At 42.2% G+C, this 25,228-nt stretch overlaps 1 protein-coding gene across 6 annotated transcripts in view; it reads right to left on the reverse strand.

Moving 5' to 3' along the window:
• The window catches only part of LOC120399230 (ras-related protein Rab-10-like), a 67,298-nt gene that overhangs the window by 36,874 nt on the left and 5,196 nt on the right, over positions 1–25,228 (reverse strand). For 5 of the 6 annotated variants that reach the window (XR_005595042.1, XM_039527298.1, XM_039527299.1 and 2 more), the window contains exons 2-4: positions 18,774–18,834; positions 17,174–17,312; positions 4,308–4,397 (exon numbers count right to left, since the gene is read on the reverse strand). Coding sequence is in view for 5 of the 6 variants with exons in the window: in XM_039527298.1 (XP_039383232.1) it covers positions 4,308–4,397; positions 17,174–17,312; positions 18,774–18,834 (290 nt within the window). In the remaining variant the exon portion in view is untranslated. Of the gene's footprint in view, positions 1–4,307; positions 4,398–17,173; positions 17,313–18,773; positions 18,835–23,960; positions 24,010–25,228 lie in introns of those variants that run through there. The other variant, XM_039527302.1, reaches the window with a different exon arrangement.

Raw genomic sequence — 25,228 nt, forward strand, 5'->3', positions numbered from 1 at the left:
TGCATCTGAGACTAGGGTGTATGATTTCAAAAGGGCTAATTTTACTAAATTAAGGCGACTAGTTAGGAAGTGGACTGGGCTAACATATTTAGGATCTAAGGGCAGATGACGCCTGGAGTTACTTCAAGTTGAAGTTGCAGGAGTTGTCAGAGGCATGTATCCCGAGAAGGAAACGGCTCGTAGGGTAGCAGTTTTAGACCGAGCTGGATGAGCAAGCGTCTTAGAGGGTCATTAAGAAAAAGCAGAAAGCGACGAGAGTGGAAAATGGGAGGGATCAGCAAGGAAACCTACCTTATTGAGGTCAGAGGGTGCAGGGAAGCTGTGAGAAAGGCAAAGCGACGAGTGGAGATGGATCTAGCGAAGGGGATTAAAACCAATAGCAAACGGTTTTTTAGCCATATAAATAGGAAGAAAACCAAGAAAGAAGAAGTGGGACCGCTTAAAACTTTAAATGGAGTGGAGATTAGGGATAATCTTGGAATGGCACAATATCTGAACGAATACTTTGCCTCGGTCTTTAATGAGGCTAATGAAGGGCTAAGGAATAGTGATAGAGGGACCGATGGGAATGAAGATATGGGGTAGACATTACGGTAGCTGAGGTAGAAGCCAAACTGGAACAGCTTAACGGAAGTAAATCGGGGGGCCCGGATAATCTTCATCCTAGAATATTAAGGGAATTGGCGAGGGATATTGCTAGCCCGTTAGCGATAATCTTTAATAAATCCCTAAATTCGGGATTGTACCGACTGACTGGAGATTAGCTAATGTAGTTCCTATATTCAAGAAGGGGAAAAAGTGACCCGGGAATTATAGGCCTGTTAGTCTAACATCTGTAGTATGCAAAGTCATGGAAAAATCTTAAAAGAGAGAATGGTTCCGGAGCATGAGGCCGATGGCAACTGGGATAGATTACAGCATGGATTTACGAAAGGTAGATCGTGCCAAACCAACTTGATCTCCTTCTTTGAGAGAGTAACAGATTTTTTAGACAAGGGAAATGCGGTGGATCTCATATATCTGGATTTCAGTAAGGCGTTTGATACGGTACCGCATGAAGAATTACTGGTTAAATTGGAAAAGATGGAGATCAAGTGAAAATCCAGAGGTGGATAAGGAGCTGGTTAAAGGGAGACTGCAGAGGGTAGTATTGAAGGGGAACTGTCCGGTTGGAGGGTTACCAGTGGAGTTCCTCAAGGCTCGGTTTTGGGTCGATTTTATTCAATCTATTTATTGCTGACCTGGGAACCAAGAGTAGGAGTGGGCTGATAAAGTTTGCGGATGACACCAAGTTGGGGGTATTGTCAATTCGGAAGAGGATCGGGATATTCTCCAGGGAGATTTGAATGACCTTGTAAACTGGAGTATTAGTAACAGGATGAAATTCAATAGTGAGAAGTGTAAGGTTATGCATTTAGGGATGTCTAACAAGAACTTTAGTTATAAGCTGGGACGCACCAGTTGGAAGTAACGGAGGAGGAGAAGGACCTAGGAGTCCTGGTTGATCGCAAGATGACTATGAGTAGGCAATGTGATGTGGCCGTTAAAAGCTAATGCGGTCTTGGGTTGCATTAGGCGAGGTATTTCTAGTAGGGATAAGGAGGTGCTAGTCCCGTTATAAGGCGCTGGTGAGACCTCATTTGGAGTATTGTGTGCAGTTTTGGTCTCCCATGTTTAAGAAGGATGAATTCAAACTAGAACAGGTACAAAGAAGGGCCACTAGAATGATCCGAGGAATGGAAGGCCTTTCGTATGAAAGGAGACTTGAGGAGCTCGGTTTGTTTTCCTTAACCAAAAGAAGGATGAGAGGAGATATGATTACACTCTTTAAATATATCAGAGGGATAAATACCAGTGAAGGAGAAGAATTATTTCAGCTCAGTGCTAATGTGGACACGAGGACGAACGGATATAAACTGTCAGTCAGGAAATTCAGGCTTGAAATTAGACGAAGGTTCCTAACCATCAGGGAGTGCAATACTGGAACAGTCTACCGAGGAAACAGTGGGGCGAAGGACCTCCACGACTTTAAGATTAAGCTAGATAAGTTTATGGAGGGGATGGTATGATAGGATAACGGGCTTAGTCAATAGGTCAATTATGTGCCTGGTATGATGTAACCTTTTCCAGAGGGTTTGGCTGGAGAGTCTTGCCCGCATGCTCGGGGTTCAGCTGACCGCCATATTTGGGGTCGGGAAGGAATTTTCCTCCAGGGAAGATTGGCTATGGCCCTGGAGGTTTTTCGCCTTCCTCCGAAGCATGGGGCAGGGTTCACTTGCTAAGGAGTGGGTGGATCGGCTTATGTGGCCTGCATCTTGCAGGAGGTCAGACTAGATGATCATAATGGTCCCTTCTGATCTTGAATTCTATGATTCTATGATTCTATGAACAATAAAAAGAGAATTCAGTCCCACTGTGAAGGATACCAAGGATAAGCTACAGTGAACAAACTGCATCTTGCTCTCTCAAGACATTGGGTCACAAACTTGACCGCTTATGTAGGCAGTGCTGTATACTCAATGACAGAGAGTAGCATGTTAAGTGGCTGCCTGTGATATATGTAAACAGCAGCAGGGGGTGCCAGAGAGATTCCCTGGTCTATTGCAAGGGCCCTACCAAATTCATGGTCCATTTTGGTCAATTTCATGGTAATGGGATTTTTAAAATTGTAAATTTCATGATTTCAGCTATTTATATCTGAAATTTCACAGTGTTGTAATTGTAGGGGTCCTGACCCATAAAGGAGTTGTGTGTGTGTGTGGGGGGGGGGGGTTGCAAGGTTATTTTATGGGGGGTTGCAGTACTGCAACCCTTACTTCTGCGCTGCTGCTGGCAGTGGTGCTGCCCTCAGAGCTGGGCAACTGGAGAGCGGAGGCTGCTGTCCTGAAGCCCAGCTCTGCAGGCAGAGCCACTGCCAGCAGCAGCGCAAAAGTAAGAATGACATGACCCTCAGTCAGCAATGCCACTCTCTGGCTGCCCAGCTCTGAAGACAGCAGTGCAGAAGTAAGGGTGGCATGGTATAGTATTGCCACTCTTACTTCTGCATTGCTGCTGGTGAAGCACTGTTATCAGAGCTGGGCGCCCAGCCACCAGCCGCCACTCTCCAGCCACCCAGCTCTGTAGGCAGCGCAGAAGTAAGGGTGGCGTGGCCCCCCTAAAATAACCTTGCAAACCCCTCCCCCCACAACTCCTTTTAGGTCAGGACCCCCAATTTGAGAAATGCTGGTCTACCCCATGAAACCTGGATAGTATAGGGTAAAGCACACAAATGACCAGATTTCATGGTTGAGAGACCAGATTTCACGGTCTGTGATGCGTTTTTCATAGCAGTGGCTCTCAACCTTTTCAGACTACTGTGCCCTTTTCAGGAGTCTGATTTGTCTTGCATACCCTCAAGTTTCCTCTCACTTCAGATCTACTTGTTTACAAAATCAAACCGAAAAATATAGTAAGTGTCACGAGCACACTATTACTGAAAAAGTTTGCTTACTTTCTCATTTTTACCATACAATTATAAAATCAATTGGAATACAAATATTGTACTGACATTTCAGTGTATAGTATATAGAGCAGTATATACAAGTCATTGTCTGTATGAAATTTTAGTTTGTACTGACTTCGCTAGTGCTTTTTATGCAGCCTGTTGTAAAACTGGGCATATATGTGGATGAGTTGATGTACCCTCAAAAAGACCTTTGCGTACCCAAATTTGCAGTCGCTGGGCCTATTTTTCCTCTCACTGATTGATACTAAGTGATATTGTTAAGGAAGTGATATTTTTATTTCATAGACTCAAAGGGGTACAATAGAGTAATGCAACTCCAGACTTTCTGTTGCTTGTAATCTTGTGAACAAGACAATAAAAATCATGCCTTAAAGACAGCAATGCAAGAGTCATAGATACTGTTGATGAAGATTACTGATATATCATGTTTTAGAAAAATGCTGTGGAATGAAATAAGTACTGTATTTTAACATCCCACTTAAAAACAATAACCTGAAAATGCAGACTCCAAAATATTTTTAAAGTCTAACTCTGAAATAAAAGAGTTTTAAGGTGTTATGCTAGAAAGTATACAATAAAAATGTTTTAAAGTTAACCTTCTATAGTAAAAGCTGTTCTAAAGATAGCAACTAGTAAAGTTATTTGCCATATTCTGCTCATATATTAAAGAAGTATTCTTTTGCAGCAATTCATAACAAAATATTTGGACTCAGGAACATTTTAGTTTTTAAGGTCAGTGTTCACATTCAAATGCCAAAATACTCTGCAGGGCTAGGAGAAAACACTAGTGATCTATGCCTACCTTTTCTCCTCTATGCTTTGGAATTACACGTTCAGTCTCCTTATCACACTTGTTACCCAACAGTACTATATCCACCTCGTCATCTGCTTTCTAATGACAAAAGAAGAGAAAAAATATTAATATGTATCATGAAGTTTAAAAAACAAAATACACACCCCTTTTTTCATTCTAACCTTCAGCATTTTATTTCTTTGAAATATCTTTGCCCTGACCTTTTCAAGGATAAATAGAGACGCTACCTAGAGAGCTACAAGGATCCCACTGACTGGGACAGGACATCATAATGTAGAGTAATGCAGAGTGGCAGAATGTGAGCATGTGATGGAGTAGAGTATAATTTGCTGATCCTTTGAAAAGATACAAGGTATATAGCCTGCAACTTCTGATGAATGCTTGATGCTGATGATTTGGGAGGCAGGAAATGCCCCCAACTCCCAGACCAAGTCCCCTTAGACAGTGTTTCCCAAACTTGGGACACCTCTTGTTTAGGGAAAGCCCCTGGCGGGCTGGGCCGGTTTGTTTACCCGCTGTGTCCACAGGTCTGGCCGATCGCAGCTCCCAATAGCGGCGGTTCGCTGCTCCAGGCCAATGGGAACTGCTGGAAGCAGCGGCCAGTATGTCCCTTGGCCTGCGCCGCTTCCAGCAGCTCCCATTGGCCTGGAGCAGCGAACTGCAGCCAGTGGGAGCCACGATCGGCCGAACCTGCCGACGCGGCAGGTAAACAAACTGGCCCGGCCTGCCAGGGGCTTTCCCTAAACAAGCGGCATCCCAAGTTTGGGAAACACTGCCTTAGAGGAATGTGATGCATGGGCTGGCACATTAGTTAGGTCTACCTTCTAGCACTCGTGTGTACTATGGAAAGAGCTGTCATATTGCCTGAGCGCATGGGGTGAAACGAGGCACCTGATACCCTCTCTACCGTCCATTCTTGAACATCAGATGGTAGCACTGTGCCCAAAATGTCCAACCTCACCATGATAAAAGTTAGATTATTCCAAAACCTTCTAAGAAAAGCAACTATAATCTCATCCTACTGTTACTGAGGTAAATAGCAAAACCTCATCACCCACAAAAGGAGCAAGATCAAGCCTACTATCCTTTGTCTACAGTCAGTTTTCCTGCTAATCCAGCAAAGTTACATACTTTGATACCTTATATTATCATTATTTTAGGCCAGGGCTTCATAACTGTGCATGTCTGAAACAGTGAAAAGGGAAGTGAGAAGTTCAGCAACAGAACCTGGAACTTGCCAGCTGTCCCGTGTTCTGAAATAAGTAATATTTATAGACATGTAAAACCACTTTTTGTGGCTTGAATGAAGAGAATTGATGGCTTCACTCCAGCTCCTAGTTCACCGGCATCCAGATTACAAAACATCACCATCATAACTGCAACTGAGTAAAATGCTTGTCAGTATCAAAAGAGGCCAGGGAATGAATGGGCATGGAGAGTGAGTTGCCCTTCCATCTCCAGAGGTGGCCCAAGTAGGTCAAAATTAGGGAAGTTTGCTTTGCCGCAGCCAATACGATTAACATATATAGATAAACAGAAACACTTCAGTCTATTGTAGACCCATCACTCCTGAGACCTTCGACAAACTCTAAGGACTAGTCTACACTAGAATCGCTACAGCAGCACAGCTGTACCGATGTAGCTGTGCCGCTGTAGCGCTGCTAGTGCAGACACTCTATGCTGATGGGAGAGAGCTCTGCCATCGGTGTAATTACTCCACCTCCCAGATCTTTCCTGCCGACATAGCACTGTCCACAATGGTGCTTAGGGTGGTGTAACTTACATTGCTCAGAGGGGTGGCTTTCTCAGACCTCTGTGCGACTTAAGTTATATCGAAGTGAGTGCTAGTGTGTACAAGTCCCAAAAGGAATATAGACCCAACCCCTTCCTCTCTCACACACACCCTTCAGAGAAATGCAAAAAAGAATGTTTATTCATTAAAAGATCATAGAATCATTATTTTTAGTCTACTTGCACTTTTTACAACAAAGTTGCTTCATGTGAAAAGTATGGCAGGAGGCACAATTATTTATTACGAGGGTACACCATTTCATTTTTTTAATCCACTCTCATTTTAGAGTCAGCTAATCTCATTTCATAACTGCAGATGATGTTCAAGATAATGTTGTATTAAAATGAAGTAAGCTCATCATAAGAGTACAAAGTACAGATCTAAAATAATGAATCAATCTAATCTGGATTAATAGACCAAAATGCTGGCTGTTTCAGAATGCACTGGAGCTTTACTCATTAAGGTCAATGGTTCTTCTACATAAAATTACACACATCAGTCCCTAAAACAGGATATAATAAATAGACAATTTAAACACATCACATAATCAACTTATTTTATTTGAGAGATTTTATGTATCAAAATTTTTTAATGACATTTGACTTTACTTTGAAGTAAAAGGTCAAAAGGAAATATTAATACATACTGTGTAAAATATGGTAGTCATGATTTAAATGAATTAATTACTGTACATACAAAAAGTATAAATATTCTTGCCATAGGAATGTTCTTTCAAAACAGCTTCAAATCGTAAGTAACAACTAAAAGGGCTTAAGACAATGGCTCTTTCAGAAATCTATTATTTCTATAATTATAATTTAATAATAAGTTTACATTTTTATAGCATCTTTCTATCAAGGATCTCAAAGTGCTTTGCAAATATTATAGCTGTTTTTTGAAGTCTGAAAAAGCTGATAGTCACTGGCCACACTTTCATTTTGGGAAACTAAATGTTAAGCTGAATTTCTACCTTCCTTTTTTTAAAGTTAGTTATATAGATGATAGTTTTGGAAATGAAAATCACTTACGAATTGCTAAGGCTGAAATCTGACTCTGTAGCCAGATCCTTAGCTGGTGAAAATCAGCATCAGTAGTGCTATGCTGATTTACTCCTGCACAGACTATGGCCCTCTGATTTTTCCTAAAATTCAGGATATTCATGGCCTTTCCAACAGTTACCCAGGAATATCCCTTTGGATTGAAAAACCCATAGCCAGAAGTCCCTAACTTTTGGGAGATGAGGTGTGGGGGGGAAGAGAGGGAGGGAAATGGACCCCTAACTAATTAGCAGCTGTGACTGTGCTACTGCCGAAGTGGCCACCGATGAAGCTACTGCAGCCACAAGCAGGGCTGGGCAGGAAGTGGTTTGTGCATTCTGAAAATTGTTTTTTTGAAATTTTGAAAATGTTTCCCACCCCAAATCAGGACCATGAAAATGTTAATGAACCAAACAAAAAATTCAGTTTGGGTCAATCGAAAGAAGTCACTTACCCTGTGCAATAACAGTGGTTCTTCAAGATGTGTGTCCCTACAAGTGCTCCACTCTAGGTGAGCTAGAGCTCTCCTGTGACTTTGAATGGAGATTTCTTATAGCAGTGTCTGTTTCGCCCGTGCATGAGTTTTAGTCAGTCTCCTGCCCCACGCCGTTGTTATATAGCACAGCGTGGGCGAACCATGGTAGAGTTCTTTCTCTACTACGAAGCTCTATGGCAAAGAACTCCAAAGAGAGGGGAAGGAGCTCAGATAGTGAAGCACCCATAGAGACACACATCTCGAAGAACCACAGTTTCTGCACAGGGTAACCATTTCTTTTTCATCAAGTAGTGTCCCTACGGGTGCCCCACTCTAGGTGACTACCAAGCAGTACCCTCTAAGGCAGAGGGGGCTTCAGAGTCGAGTCCTGCACGGAGGAAAGTACAGCTGAGCCAAATACAGTAGTAGAGGCGGAATCATGTATTATCACATAGTGTTTGGTGAATGAATGTACAGATGCCCAAGTAGCGGCTTTATAAGATTTCGATAATCAGAATGTTCTTGAGGAAGGCAGTAAAAGATGCGATGGATCTTGTAGAATCAGTGCGTAAATCCGAAAGTGGCTGAATATTGCAAGACTGGTGACAAGAGTTAATACAGCCTGATAGCCACTTAGAAAGCCTATGTCTAGAGACAGCTGATCCTTTTGACCTATCTGATAGTGAGACAAATAACTTGTGGATCTTTCTGAAGGGCTTTGTTCTGTCTACTAGATAGAAGGCCAGGGCTCTCCTGATATCCCAGGTGTGCAGCAGTGCCTCCTGGCAATATGGATGTAGTTTGGGGTGGAAGATAGGCAGGTGAATGGGCTGATTGAGATGGAATTGAGAAGAAACCTTAGCTAAGAATTTGGGGTGTGGCCACAGTATGACTTTGTCTTTAAAGAACACCCGTGAAGGGGGAGTATGCCATCAGGGCCCCTATTTCTCCAACCCGTCGTGCCGATGAGATGGCTATCAGGAATGCCATCTTCATTGACAAATATAGCAGTGAGCAGATCACCCTTCAAATCTCTGGCTATCTTGTGAGGCATTTAAGGACCAGGTTGAGGTCCCATACTGAAGTAGGTTGGACTGGTGAATAGAGGTTTCCCAGCCCTCTGAGAAATCTCATTGTAGTCAGGTGGGCAAAAATGGAATAACCCGGAAAGCCGTGACGGCTGCCAGGTGGACCCTTATGGAGCTCATCGATAGACCAGAGGTTTTCAGAGTTAGGGTGTATTCCAGTATATACTAAAGTGATGTGGTCATTGGTGAAATCTGTCTGCAGCCACGCCAGCTGGCAAACTGTGTCCATTTTTGAGACTATGTGTACCAAATAGACTGTTTCTTGTTGTGTAATAGTTCTCTTTTTACATCTCCTGAGCAGACTGTCTCTGATCCTGAGAGCCATCAACCAACCATACTCTGAGATGAAGAACTGTGAGTTTGGGATGAAAAATCTTCCCACCCTCTTGGGAGAGAAGATGGAGAACTGTGTGAAGAGTTATTGGACAGCAAACAGCCAGCAGTAACTGGTAAGAAAGACATGTTTGTTTGGACCAGGTCCAGAACTATTAGGATGACTCTGGCTGTGTCTTCCTTTATTTTGAGCATAACTTTGGCTATCAGGGGAGTTGCTGGGAATGCATACAGTAGGGCTGACGACCACTGAAGGTGAAAAGCATCCCCTAGGGACTGGTGATCCAATCCACCCCTCAAGGAGGGTGGTTGCATTTCTTGTTTGACTCTGTGGTGAACAAGTCTACCTGAGGGGTGCCTCATTAACAAAATATGTGGAGGTCTACTTTCCCAATTGTGGTCTTGGGAGAAGTGTCTGCTGAGTGCATCTGCAGTCATGCTCTGAACCCCTGGGAGATAGACTGCTGTGTTGGAGATCTGGTTGCATATGCACCAATTACAAAGCCTGACAGCCTTGATGCAAAGGGAGTGGGATCCTGTGCCTCTTTGGTGATTGATGTACAACATGAATGACATATTGTCTGTTATCATCTTTAGGTGTTTGCCCCTGATTAGCAGTAGGAATTGGAGACAGGCATATCTGACCACTCTGAGTTCCAAGAGCTTGATGTCTAGCATCCAGGAGGTTGATGTCCACTTGCCCTGGATTGTGTAAGTGTCTAGATGAGCTCCTCACCCTAGCAGAGAGGTGTCCATCATTATGATGACAGTTGGGGGAAATAGGACTCTTGTGCACACATTGTGATGATCTTTCCACCAGTTGAGGGATTGTTTTACAGAGGTAGGTACGTAAAGAAGCAGATTTAAATTGTGTCTGGTTGGTGAACAGACAATTCTGAGCCACCCTTTAAGGTAGCATATTCAAAGTCTGGCATATTCTGTAATGAAGGTGGTGGCTGCCATGTGTTGCAGCAATTGAACACAGTTCTTGACTGTGATTTGGGGGCTGAGCTGAATTGTTTGCTATATTGGAAAGAGACACAAATCTGTGTAGCAGAAGTTAGGTGCTTGCTGTTACTGAATCAAAATATGTCCTTATGAATTCTAAGTTTTGCACAGGGATCAAGGTGGATTTTTGTATGTTCAATTGCAGGCACAATTCGAAGAAGAGATCTATGGCTTCAGAAGTTTCTCGAGACATCAGGTCCAAGGAGTGGCCTTTCAGCAATCAGTCGTCCAGGCAAGGGAATACTAAGATACCTTTCCTGCGGAGCTGTGCAGTTACTACCAATTTGACCTTCAAGAAGACCATTAGGGCGTATGACAGGCAAAAGGGGAGCATTTGGTATTGAAAATAGTCATGGCCAACCATGAAACATAGGAATTGTTTGTGGGATGAGTGGACAACGATGTGGAGCTAAGCATCTTGAAGGTCGAGGGCTGAGAACCAGTCCCCTTGTTCTAGTGATGGAATTATCGCTGCAAGTGTCACCATTTTGAATTCTGTGCCTTCACACAGGTGTGGAGTTGTCTCAGGTCTAGGATGGGTCTCTAACCTCCACTCTTTATTGGTACCAGGAAGTATCTTGAATAAAACCCCTTTCCTCTGTGCTGCATGGGGACTGGTTCTATAGCTCCCAAATGTAAGAGTGTCTATTTCTGGACAAAGCATGCTCTTGTGAGAGGTGACCCTGAAGAGGGATGGAAAAGGGGGGGTTCGTTGGTGGGAGTGAAGTAAAGTGGATCGTGTAGTTTGTGGAGATGATCTCCAAAGCCCATTTGTCTGTAGTGATCGACTCCCAGGTTCACCTGAAGAGGTGAAAGCAGTCGCCGAAGAGAGGAAGCCTGGTGAATAGGTGCAGCTGAAAAGGATGAGGATGGCAATTCAGGCCCTTAACCAACCTGTCAAAATTGCTGCTTGGAGGTGGACGGATGCGAGGCAGGAGGCTGAGAAGTGGCCGGTTTCCTTCTCTGAGATCTCTGCCTCTTTTGGTGTGACTCATAGGCTCTCTGGGAGGTAAAGGAACTGGACATGGCGGGCTCTCTGAGACCTGCTGAGTTTTCTCTTCTAGGTGGGTGTTGTGACAAAGTTCCTCCTCTAACTTGGTGGGTTCTGCGCTTATTGGTGGATTCGCTCGCCTAAGAGATTCATGGCAGCCCTCAGTTTGGCCACTTTCGTGGGTCAAATCTGCTGTTTTACTCAGATAACCTCATCACCGGCTAGCGTGGGGAAAAGGAAGGAGAACAATCCAAACAGTCTCTGCTGATCCACCATGTGGATTGGGGAACAGCCCAGAGACCTTCCCCTCTGGTGGAACCCACAGTCCAGGTCAACTCCTCATATGGACTGTAGCTGTCTAGAGTGCCTCCTGGAACAGCTGCGCGACAGCTACAACTCCCTGAGCTACTTCCCCATGGCCCCCTCCCAACACCTTCTTTATCCTCACCACAGGACCTTTCTCCTGGTGTCCGATAATGCTTGTACTCCTCAGTCCTCCAGCAGTACACCTTCTCACTCTCAGCTCCTAGTGCCTCTTGCTCCCAGCTCCTCGCATGCACACCACAAACTGAAGTGAGGTCCTTTTTAAACTCAGGTGCTTTGATTAGCCAGTCTGTCCTAATTGATTCTAGCAGTTTCTTCTTAATTGGCTCCAGGTGTCCTAATTAACCTGCCTGCCTTAACTGGTTCCAGCAACTTCCTGCTTGTTCTGGAACTTCCCCTGTTACTTTACCCAGGGAAAAGGGATCTACTTTATCTGGGACTAATATATCTGCCTTCTAACACTCTCCTGTAGCCATCTGGCCTGACCCTGTCACATAATATAAATACCAAGAGAACGCAAGGTAGCGCTAGAGGCCTTCAATGTTCACAGAGACTCATCCATGCTATTTGCGAACAACTTAGACCCATCAAAACCAAAGTCCTCTACTGTACTCTGAACATCTTTTGGGAATTTAGCAAGTTGGAGGCAGGAAACTCTTCTAATTATGACCAACGTAGCAACTGAACAGGAGGCGGTAGCAGCAGTGTCAAGGGAGGCTTTCGGGTTGTCCTGGCAAATAGCTGACCCTCTACAATAATTGCCTGGAATGGTTCCCTGTGTTCTGTCAGCAAAAGGTTCATGAAAGACATCAGCTTGATATAATTCATCTGGTTGTACTTTGCCATCAATGCCTGATAATTGGGAATTCTAAACTGTAGGGAGGCTGAGGAATAAGACTTCCTCCCCAGTAGATCCAGACACTTCTGGTCTCTGTCACAACGCATGGTTATAGCATGGTGCTGCCTACAATGTTCATTCACTGCGTCAACTACCAAGAAGTTAGGTGAGGGATGGGAAAATAAAAATTCTGAGTCCTTTGTGAGGGTGTAATGCTTCTTATCCACTCTTTTGCATATGGACAGAATAGATGTTGCAGTGTGCCAGATGATCTTCAGTGGGTCCAGCAGAGCTTTATTAGCAGGCAGGGCTATGGAGGCTGATAACAGTGAGTGGAGGATGCTGAGTAGCTTAAGATAAGGCTCTGTCACCTCCTTGAGGGGAATCTGTAGGGAGTCTGAGAGTCTCTAGACTAGGTCCTGGAAAAGTTTAAAATCATCCCCCAGGGATAGAGAAGGAGGCATGACTGCTTCATCCTGAGGGGAAGAGGAGATATTAGTCATAGGAGACATCCCTTCAACAACTCTAGTCTCCTGTAGGTGATAAAGGCTGCTCCTCTCTATGGCGGGTGACACTTGACACTCTGGAAAACTGTTGGTGATAAGTTGCCCAGGGGTTCCAACATGGCTAGGGAGGAGGTGCATAAGACATAGGAGGCGGCACCCAAGGATGTTTATCTGAGTGAGGCGTTGGTGGTAATCATGGGCTGCAAACAAACAGTTGCAGCTTCAACGGAGGCTTCTGGGAAGGGACTGTCGTAGGAGTGAGGAGGAGAACCCTGAACTGACACGTAAGAGACCGAGGCGAGGTCTTCATCAGAATCCTCTTCCTCAAGTTCACTCAGGAATGGTGGAGTCCCTGGTACCGGGCAAAGTTCAGGCGATCTGGATGTTCTCGGTACTGACAGCATCTTGGAGCTGAGTAGCAGAGAATCGGGTTTCTCAAATACAGCCAGGTCCTGGGGAAATTGGAACTCCTGCGGTACCATGAGGGTTATCAGTATGTAGGCTTTGGGCACTCGGAGGGAAGCACAGTCACTGACGGTACCAAAGCTCTTGTGCGCTCCAAGGGAAGCACGGTCAGTACCCAAGTGGGCTTTTTTGGTACAGAGGAAGAGCTCTTCTTGCCACCCCAGTCTGATAACAGTACCGATGGTCTCTCCAGGCTCATGGCTTTGCCGCCTTGAGGTCTAGCTGTGCCTTTGGCACCTGTGGAACCAGCAGCCTCAGAAGTACCTGATTGAAGAGCTGGTGAAGCTCAAGATACCAATGACCTCAATGTTTTAGATGGAGGTTCTCTATCTGGCAAGCCACAGACACATTCTTTCAAGGACAACTGTCAGAGCTCCATCTCAGGCTGAGGCAGTTGAGAAGGAACTGATGATGGTCTCTCCGCACAATGCTGTATAACAACAGCCTGGGGCACAAGACTGACTAACATGGATGTGCAGGCTAAACGGACACTGCTATGAGAAATCTCCAATCAAAGGCGCAGAGAGGCGTTCATACACCTAGAGTGGAGCACCTGTTTGGACACTACTTGAAGAACATTTCATTTAGATTTTGAACTTTTTTTCTTTTTTAAAACCTTTTAAAACTTTTCTTTAATCTAAATTTACTAAAAATTCAAAATCAAAGTTGTTTTGACTCTAAGAAGTGAAAAAGTCACAACAATTTCAGAACTTTTTTTTAATCCAAGCATAATTCAAGTCAGGAGATTCATTGAAACCAACCCTGGTTTGAGAACAGTTTCAGTTTCAGCAAATCGGCATTTTTTGGCAAGAAAAAGGTTTGTTGAAAAATCCTCAAACAACTCTACCCACAATTTCCTTAGGAGCCAGCTCATCAGTTCCGCCGTCATTACAATATAACCACAAGGGACCAGAAGCTCAGTAAAACAAATCAGGGTGGTCTAGGAGACAAGACTATGCACCAAAGTAAGCATTTTAGAGAGAGATTACATCACAGGGGTGTTGGGACAATTAGGCTATGTTTACAATATAAGCTAATGGTGTGATTGCCCCGCTCGTGTACACATACTCACACTAGCTCTCATTGCACTAGCACAGGTATAGATAGCAGACTAGCCATGATGCCACTAGTAACGGTAGCGGAGGCATGGCTGAGCTGTGCCAAATACAAACTTGCCTGAAACCAGGGGCATGTGCTTGGCATGGATCAGCCATGCCTCTACTGCTGGTGCCTGTGTTACCACAGCTACACTGCTATTTATACTCGGGCTAGCTCTATGAGAACTAGCACAAGTATGTGTGCACGAGCAGGGGAATCATACCCCTAGCTGTTTATAAGAGCTGTACACATGCTAAAACTAACTAATGCACACAACCTTTTAGTGGAGCAGGGTCGAATAGCTGCATTACTTCCAAGTTATTTCAAGAACTTCCCCTTAAATTAGATTGACTTATGCGGTAGTGTAGACCTGCCCTTAGGTGCCAAACTCCATGAGAAAGGTGGCATCTTCTACTGACTAGATTAGGTGGGTCCCTCCCTTTATATTCTGGCTTTTGTGGATCCTAGTCCTAGGAGCCTCTCTCTCTCATTCGTTATACCTATTATGTTCCATATTCTGTTAGGTGCAGGGTCATTCTTCTGGTGTAAATTAGTGTAGCCTAAATGCAGATGTAATTTGGGACACCTGCTAACGACCCCAAGGGACTACTGCAAAAATCTAAGATCACTACGGCTTGGGGAAGCTCTGACCACAGCCTTTTCTCCAAGTCATTTTCTTTACAATGACTGCAGAGAAGGTGGATGTCATAGGAGCCATTATGACAACTCTTATGCCACCACAGAATCCCCCTAAACTGAGATCATCTTTCATGGTTGCTTATGCTGTTTTCAGAGCCACTTTCTGACACTAGCCCGATACAAAGCAATCCTAACACAGGAGAGTCTCTGGGCTACTGTGTACATGTACAGAGGTTATGCTGGTTCAGATTCCATTTGGTGTACCCAATGTGAATCCTGTTCAAGGCATTCAGGTAGGTAAGGGTAGCGGGTAAGTTTCCTCAAGTGGATTTTGGGCATAGTTATTACTTTTCATATGATAATTTATATAGGTATAGGGAATTCTCAGTCTTTCTGAAGAGCTACACAATCTCTCTGAAGCCTGTAAATTATCTTCCGAATCAACAGAAGAAAGGAATATTGTACTAAATTCAGTTTTGTCTGCAATTCTATGAAACTTCTAAAAAAAGATTTCAGTTTTTGAAGTCATTTTCCTGCAATAAACATGCTGTTAATAGGTGCTCTACAGTTCTGATGTAGCCCCATCTGTACTGAACATGTAGTGACTTTGTAAATTAAACTTTTGGTAGTCTTCCTTGAGAATCTCTCTATTCAGCTTTGCATGTACTGTCAGATTACCTTTTGATTTGAATGTTACTTTTAGATTTGAATGTTAAAATAGTCTAAATATTAAAATTCTTGTACGTCTTGAACTCACTTGAACAGTAATAAATTCTGTACTAAAGATGATACATACTTAGTACACTGTTAGTATAAGTGGAGTACAAACACAGCATCACTTATAATGTGATATATTAATATACTGATTGGTTAGTTTTGATTGAGGCCAAGTTACTGAATACGGTAATTTACATGGATTGTGATTTTTAATATTTGTAAAAAGGGCATAGAGCAATGCATAGGTGCTTTTAGAATCTATATTATGTGAATATAAAGAAAATAAATAAAATTGTAAGATAGATGTTTTAATTGTCTCAACACTCTGATTTGACTGGCTAACATGCAACACAAGAGTTCTCTAACAATACCTATCCTATCTCATAGAGCTGGAAGGGACCCTGAAAGGTCACTGAGTCCAGCCCCCTGCCTTCACTAGCAGGACCAAGTACTGATTTTTGCCCCAGAACCCTAAGTGGCCCCCTCAAGGACTGAACTCACAAACCTGGGTTTAGCAGGCCAATGCTCAAACCACTGAGCTATCCCTCCCCCTTGTACTTACCAAGTGAAATTGCATCACACATTTAACGAAATCTGCACTTCGGTTTTACCTGCACACTCCTGCACGTTTTTAACTTACAGTAGCAACAACCACCTTGGCACTAAGCATTTACTGGGAATTAATGACTCATTTGGGCTACAGTCCTGGCATAGGAGGGACCTCTTCTCCCAGTCAGTAATTAATTCTCACAAAATGCCCTGTATTTTAACAGTTATTGCTTAAAAACACATATTTTACAATGAATGACCCAATATATTTTACCCAAGACACTCCATAAATTGACAGCATACTAGAGTTGGATTAAGTGTTTATTATTCCTGTTCTTCAATTATAAGACTCACTAATTGGCTGTTTCTAGGCTGATCTGCAACAATGATCACCCTGTTCACATTCCTAGAAAATATTTTAAATTTAATATTTTTGTTTTTCACTGTCAATCTAATGTAAGGAGCTAGAACTTTATGAGGAAAGATTAAACAAGATAAATATGAATAGTTTGAATAAGCATCCAAAGGGAACATAACAGTATACACACACAAAAAAAGGCATTATCAAGAAAAATGGAGAGGAACTGTTTAGTTTGATACCTGGGATGAGGTAACTAGGAAAATCTTCTTGATACAAAGCTAATTAGATCATGGTGACTTCCCTTTGGTGATGGAAGCCCCATAACTTGAAATATTTAAAATTAGACTTGACAAAAGACAGGGGGAAATAACTGCAGAAAACAATTTGGCATTGATAAACAGATGGTCTGGATGTCCTACTTGTTTTTTTCATCTCTAAGTACTATGAATCTATTACAACAATGGTATACTGCAAGCAAGGCCAGAATGGAATAAGCTCAGGCAAGAGGTATGTAACTGGAGCTGTAATAACAATGTTCACGTATTTATTTAAAACATATTAAGTGCAGTAACTCAGGAAATAAAGATGTTAGGTACCCTGAGCAAAATATCAACTGCAATTAGGTTTTCTTACCTCGTGTATATCTTTCATCCAGCTTGTTATACCTTGAAAACTGTCTGAGTTTGTTATGTCATACACCAGAATAAAGCCACGTGCGCCACGAAAATAACTAGTACTAATTGTATGGAATTGTTCCTGACCAGCAGTATCCCTGAAATACACCAGAAAGGAGTCACTTGGTACTGCATACATTGAAAGAGTATGGATATGGTTTTTTCAATGCAACTTAAAGAATACAGCCCCAATTTTGAGTTGTTTTCTGAGAGAGGAGGAGGAACTATGGTAGAGGTGGAAGAATATATGCCATTCTGCAGGGAAAGAGCTGGCAAACTATTTTGGGCATTTATGTTAATATTACTGACTATTCTAGAGCCTATACTTAAATAACTGAAAGAAAGACAAAAAATAGGTTTTGTCTACATGAAATTTTTAACCACAGTGTAACTGAACTTGTGTAACTGCATTTGCACAACCCTTAATATAGAATGTTTGCACTGGAATAAATTATGACTTCTACTACAGAAGCATACTTTGGGGTAAACTGCAGAAGAGCAGCATTTCAGCATCAGTGTGGCTAGATTAGGGTAGCTACACCAATAGCTAAAACCCTACGGGTGAGGTTTTCTCTCTTGCCCTTGCCCCTTTGCATTGGGTAAAGTGGCGTAAAGCTGCTCTAAAATTATTGGATCAGGCTGGGGGACGATTTCCCCAGCACAGACACTTTAGAAGACAGATGTAATGTAGTTTTCTAAGCACCCCTTTGTAAGACCTGGCAAAGGGAGAATGTTGGTGGCAGGCTGGGGTGGGAGGTTTAAGCTGGTGCTAGAGCCATGATGTGCAGGCAGCAGAGATTCCAGGCAGCACTATGACCCATATAGCATCCTGGGGAGGTGGCTGTAATTTAGACAGGCCTTCAGAGCTGTCTAGATTATGATAGAGATTACAAGACAGCCCAGGATCAAGTAAATGCGTAAGTAGCTCAAAAGCCACCAAAGCCCCTCCTCCTATTGGGCTGTGAGTTCTGTGCTTGCAATTTAGATAAGCAGCAAAGAATCTTACCCTAAATGTAGACAAGGCTAAAAAAACTCACCAGAATGCATTCAAACCCTCTAGCCACTGGAGATCTAGTGGTTGGAAACTCAAAAATTGGCAAATATATACAGAACCCACCACAGCTGCAGCCCAAAAACACCCCCTTTTATTTAAAAATAAGATTATGGTGCCCAAAGAATCACCTTGCTAGTCTTCATCCAAAATCCTAAACCTGACCCTGTGAACATATGTTTGTAGGATAATGAAATATTTAAATCCAAATCTCCTAGCTTTTTCTTTTAAGTTTATCATTTTAATAAAGTTGCTTATATTTGGTATGGAATATAAGTTTACATTTTATCCATATACTACAATAACTCAATGTTAAATGTTTCTAAGATAACTGTTTTTTAAAAAACATGTACTAGTTGTTCTAAACATGGCCTCCTCACGCTACTGCAAGCTTTAATATGATCACTACACTGTAGGAGGACAAATAATCAAAGCTGGACAAGATTTTGCACAGTGTACAGTTCTATAATTTAGCTGGCTTTCATTTGTGGGACAAATTATAACTTACCATATTTGAAGTTTCACTGTTGTATCATTAAATGTTATTGTTTTTACTTTAAAATCAATGCCTAAAAGAAACAAGAAAATCTGTTACATGTCTTGAAATAACATTTATTTCTTATGGAGACTGTTTGTAAATAAAAGTTACTTTTGGGATGTACAGTAATGGAAGCACACCAACCAAAAATCATAATAAACCACTAATTGTATATGCGCAAAACAGAGGTAGGGAAAAAAGAACTATAGGAGTTCTTTTTGATATACATCAGTAATTATATTGAAATTAACTATCAGACTGGTCAAAGTTCTATACTCAGTCACTCACTGTGCATGGTCAACTCGGAAAGTATAGCTACAAACCAGCATTAGCTGGCAAGTGACATGACAGCTGTTTGATGGCCCATGCACAAAACTGTCACAATGTTGGCAATTTCTGCTAAGGGAATCAGTCCCATAATAATAGTGCTGTAGTTCTGCATGGAGGTTTAGTGACAAATGCTTACATGGCATTTGCTCGCCCTATGCCATTCTTTAGCCTTTACTGCAACATTACTGAAAAGAAGTGTCCAGGATTACATCAACAGGACTAGAAATGAATTAACTGAATTAATTAGATACAAAGATAAGTGGCCATGCGTTCAAGTAAAGACCATACCTCTATACTACCCTTCCATTTAAATGTTTATGCCTCAAAATCCAAAATGTTTTGGTACTGAAACCTATTTTAGATCTACTACACCTCTACCTCGATATAACGCGACCCGATATAACACAAATTCGGATATAATGCAGTAAAGCAGTGGCAGGGGTAAAGCAGTGTTTAAACTAATTTGACTGAGCTAACACAACTGAAAAAGTACACCCTTTTTGCATGTCAAGAAAAGTCCATATTGTGTTAAAGTGTAATAAAGAGATGTTGTAATGGACATCACTGAAGTTGGAAACCAGAGTGCAATTCTGGTTTTGGTGCTACCATAATACAGATAAATAAATACCTTACACCACAAAAGGATAACCTTATGAAGAGAGATACTACATTTCAAACCCTAGAGGACACCTTCAACTGCAAGTTATCTTACATAATGCTCATGAGTGAAGCCTCAAGCTATCAGAACCTACAGTACTCAGAAGTCTATGCCTACTATATTCTTGAACTGTTGTACCACAGCTGCTTATTTTTCGGAAGTAAAATCAGCAGCATCTTTAGACTGTCTCGGAAGAATAGCCTTAATAGTCTATCTTCTATAGTCTTCAATTTGTAAATTTCTTATCCCTTAGCTGTGGGCTAATAGCCATAATTCTAGAAATCTCTCTTAACTTCAACGATTCCAAAATAGAACAAAACTGTCCTTTGTAATGTTCCTAAAATAACTCTCCTCTGATAAAAAGGAACATGAAAAACATCAGGTTTGTGGTTTCGGGTCTGGTGAAGTCTGTGTTTTAGACAGAGGGGCAGAGCTTAGATTCAGCACACAAACAATGGTACCTGCACCTCCTTTATGCTGCTTTTTGTTTTCTATAATCTAAGAGCTTCTTTATGTGCATATTTAGTACATGGCAAGCTTGGGTGTGAATCTACCCTGGACTAGCCTGCGGTGCACTAACTGTCCATGTGGATCTTGCTGCTGCGCATTAACAGTTCCTTAGTGCGTGTGACTGCTCGTGTACTAAATGTTCACGTAGACAAGCTTTACGCTTTCATTTAAAAACATAAATAAGCCTCTAGCTGTTATGGGTTGCTAAGGTAACTTCAAAAATATGACCCAAGTGTAAATGATGCAGTGACATCTACCTACATTTGCAGAACCTGAAACCATCGCTCCGAGAGATGTGTTCTGTACCATTCATCTCAATGGGTACTAACACAGATATCAATGACAATACTTTAAGTCAATGCTGTTAACTCACTGCTCACTAAACCATAAAAGAAAGGAGAGAAAAGATCACATTTTTAAGATATTCACTATCTACTGTGAGTGACAGCTTAGTTTGACACCACCTCTAAGTGGGATTGGGAGACACCACTACTCAACCTCCCTCCCCAAATCAAGAAGCCAAGCTAAAGGAACACTGCAGAGCCCCCTGGTACATGAGCCTGCCCAAGAGGAAGCCAATATCAAGAAGCTCAGCAGGACGCAAGAGCTCCACTGAGGGGAAGCCAAGCCCAGCAGAGCCCATGGGAGTAATCAGACTCCACTCCATGGCTATATTTGAACATCTGCACACTCTATTGCCACTGCTTGCATCCGAAGAAGTGGGTATTCACCCACGAAAGCTCATGCTGCAAAACATCTGTTAGTCTATAAGGTGCCACAGGATTCTTTGCTGCTTCTACAGAACCAGACTAACACGGCTACCCCTCTGATACTTGACACTCTATTGTGAGCAGCATGTTATGTATGTGGAGCTTATTTTATGGGCAGAGCCAGGGGCGGCTCTAGACATTTCGCCGCCCCAAGCACGGCGGCATGCCGCGGGGGGCGCTCTGCCGGTCGCCAGTGCCGCGGCTCTGGTGGACCTCCCGCAGGTGTGCCGCCAAAGGCTGGCTGCCAGCCGCCCTCCCGGCGACCGGCAGAGCGCCCCCTGCGACATGCCGCCCCAAGCACGCGCTTGGCGTGCTGGGGCCTGGAGCCGCCCCTGGGCAGAGCATGGAAGAGTACCATCACATTCCCCCCACCCCGTAATCTGGTCCCCTGCAGAGGAGATTTATAAGAGAATGCTAGTCACACCTCTAGCAATGGAAAGATTGCTGAATTTCAATTATTGCCTGACAAACACAAATACATGTTTTTTTCAAAAGCCCTTCCTTTCAGATTAATGTTTGATTATTCTGTTATCAAGTTTACTGTACAGCAAGAGGATAGAAAAATAACCCAGTCTAACAAAGGGCTGATATATCAATAAGGAACTTTCATTTTATAGGTTAGAAAGATTAACAATGTTAGGAAGCTTTTGGTTTTTTTCTTATGTTATTTGGTTAAAACCATATTTGCCTGTGTAGAGATAAAGTACCACTATTCTTCTGCTTCTGTGCTTTACATAAAATCTAAATGTTCCAATGCAAGTTCTCAGAAAATCAACAATTTGATATTAGAATCATAATTTTGATTCCTACTTGAACCTCGCTGCCTAACTCCTCTATCAAAGGCAAGCATTCACAAAAGTGCAATAAAATGGCAAAATACCAGAAAATCTCCCTTCTTTTAACTTCCAAATGCATCTTATAGCAGACTTTGGGGGATCAGCCTTCAGATGCAAGATTCTACTTAGTATTAAAAGTTGGTGTTGGGGGGGGGCTGTTTGGGGGGAGAGGTTTAAATTATTATATGGATCGTGTCCTTCAGCTGCTGAAAATTCTCACTGAAACTTTAATGGAAGGGAAAAATGAAATAATACAATTGGCAGCTGTAATAAATGTTATGTGAAACTTTCTTGAATAAATTAGTAAAGGTGGCTGGAAATATAATTTTACTAAAACATGTTTATATGCTCATATCAGACAACCTACAAATTTGAAGAAAAATATTCATTCTTGCATTTCAAAGAACCACTTATAGAATTTGGTTTAATTGTTTGTTTAGCTTTCTACAGCAGATGTTACAGCCCTTGATAGGGACATGATATGTGGTGGAAGTTTGGAAGGTCACTTTCAAATGGCTGAGTTGGGAATACTTAAAAAAATTTTAACCCAGCAAGGCAATTCCAGCCCTACAGGAAAACAGTTCTTATTTGACATAAATTTTAATAATAAATTGACAAGAGTTTTTTCTGTATAAAAAAGGAACTAGAGACTGCTGAATCAGACCAAAATGTAATCTAAATTAAAATAAGGCATATTGACTTCTTAAGTCAACTTAAATGTACTGACCTAAAAAGGTCAATGAATGTTAGTGAAAAACAGAAGTCAATATGTACTGCATGCATGAATTGTTCATGTCTTTATATGAAGTTTCAATCAAACTTAGCAAATTGAAAAGACAAGAAAGAAAAATGAAAAATATAGTGCCAAAGACAGCTCACAGATTTCAGATGGTTTTAGGCCAATGTATTCTATAATGTGATCAACAAAACTAACGTTGATCACCAGCCCAGAGATAAAAGTTATTTGAATACAGGAGCTTGTATTTTCTTCTGGGTTTTATATGAAGAATCCAAAGAATTTGATATAAACCAGACCAACTGCTAAGTGTGATTTCTAAACTATTATAGTCACAGGGTATTTATGATTCATTCTTTATTTATATTTAAATAATAAAAATGCCTATTCAAGGTTCCAGGAGAACTAACATAATTAAGTATGTAACAATAAATACAACTAAATTAAAACTCATCAGCTTTAAAATAATCAGTTTCACAGAAACTCAGCCAGCCAACCACCATGCACCCCCTTCAGCATCTAGGAAGCATACTCTCAGTCCTTTCCAAAACCCCTCTCAATCAGGTGCCTTTTACAGCATGCCCAGAAAGTCATCAAATTCAGGCTATTTCAGGTCAAGACAGGAAACAAGTTCCAGAGTCTTAGTCTTCACAGAGAATGCCCTGCCAACTATCCTGCTCTCTTATAAAGAGGGGGATCCAGCCTCAACACTTTTACTGGCCATAGCTGTGGCAGTATGGCATGCGGAGAGAGGCAATCCCTTAGGTCCAAGGCTATTAAGGGCTTCATAGGCCACAGCTAGAGACCAATGGGCAACCAATGCCCCACTCAATAAGCAATCAGAGGCATTCTGCACAAGCTTTAGTCTTCAAATGGTTTTAAATTTAAGGTGTAGTCTCATGCATCACATTGCAATATGCTAATCCTCAGGTAACAAAAGCACGGATAACTCTGCATTTGAAAGAAAAGGTTGTAACTTCCTCGCCAAAAAGCTTACTGGGTCACTGCTGTAATATGATTGTCAAACAACAGCTGGGACTCTAAAGTCACCCCTAAGTTGCAACACTAGTAACTAATGGCAGATGTATTCCTTTAATCAAAGGGGGTGATATTACGTCTGCCATCTCTTCCAGAGGCTTTTCCAGCCCATCATCTCTCTCATCTGGGTGAGCTTCAGCAACCTTGCTCTCACTCGTGCCTTCATCTCAACTAGACATTGGCTGAGGCACTGAACTGTACTGTCCAGATCAAACTAGACAGACCTACAGTTAATCTAAATCATACTGATGACACTGCATCCCCTGCCTACTTACTGACCCATATATGAACAGGAGGGATGACAGAATGGCATCCCGCGAGACCTCACATTTGAGAGCTCTTTGAGAGGAGAAGCAATAGCCCATAACTATCTGCTAAGATCTCTCTGAAAGAAAAGAGCAAAGCCACTGACGAGCAGCCCTATCCACTCCTGTAAGATTATGCAGATGAGTCACCAACATACCATGATCAATGCTATCGAAGGCAGCTGATAGATCTAATAATACCAGCACAGACACCTCATCATCATCTACTGCCAGGAGGAGATCACTGACTCTGTGACAAAGTCAGGTCTATATACCCAGATTGACATAGGTCATGGAGGTTAGTGGCATCTAGATAATATGAGAGTTGTCCCACTACAATCTTCTCCACAGTCTTATCCAAAAAGTGAAAATGTGTTAATGATCGACAATTAGCAAGAGTGTCAACATCAAGCAACATCTTCTTGAGCAAAGGTTGCATTATTGCTTCCTTCAAAGCAATAGACAGCTTGCACTCTCTAAGTGAGGTGTTGATCTTCACAAGCAAGGGAGTCAGTACTTCACTAGTGGCCTTCAACAGCCAGGAAGGACATGGATCCAAAGCACAGGTTGTGGGATGAAGTTCTCTTAACACATTCAGTACCTCAGAATGCATCACTGACTGAAACTCTAGCAGAAAAGATGAGGCCCTTGTTCCCTCAAGACTTTGCACTGCCACCACAGAAGCAGACGGCTCATCCCTACAGTGATCCCAATAACAAGCAATTTCTTCACAATGGGAGGGAATCAGATCAGCTACCAAACCAAGATAGCGGTTTAACCACCCAAAACAAATCTGTGACCTGAGATTTTACAGATTTAGAATTAACCTAAACAAGAATAAGGCTCTTGTCTTTCTGAATAAGTTTCCATGGAGTTAATTAGCAACAAACCCATTTGTAGGGAAGTCTTAAATGTATCAGCTACTATGGGGAGAGGAAACCTATCCCTCAAAAGTGTACAGCAAGACTTGAAAATCTACTTCCTGAAATCTTCTGCTACTGCTTCTAATGAGGGCAGAGGGGAAGGAAGGAGAGCATCCTAAGCCTCAGGAAGCAGAATGATCCAATGGCTAAGAAACTAGCTTAGAACTTTAAAGACCTGGGTTCAAGTCCCTGCTCTACCACATCTTTCCTCTGAGATCTTGGGCTAGCCACTTGGCCTCTCTGTGCAATCTGTAAAATGGGGATTATAGTACTTCCCTACCTTAGAGAGGTAGGGGAAACAGTGAGCCATTTAGATACT

This window comes from Mauremys reevesii, linkage group 2 (genome assembly GCF_016161935.1).
Source record: "Mauremys reevesii isolate NIE-2019 linkage group 2, ASM1616193v1, whole genome shotgun sequence".
In the NCBI taxonomy this organism is placed as follows: Eukaryota; Metazoa; Chordata; order Testudines; family Geoemydidae; genus Mauremys; species Mauremys reevesii.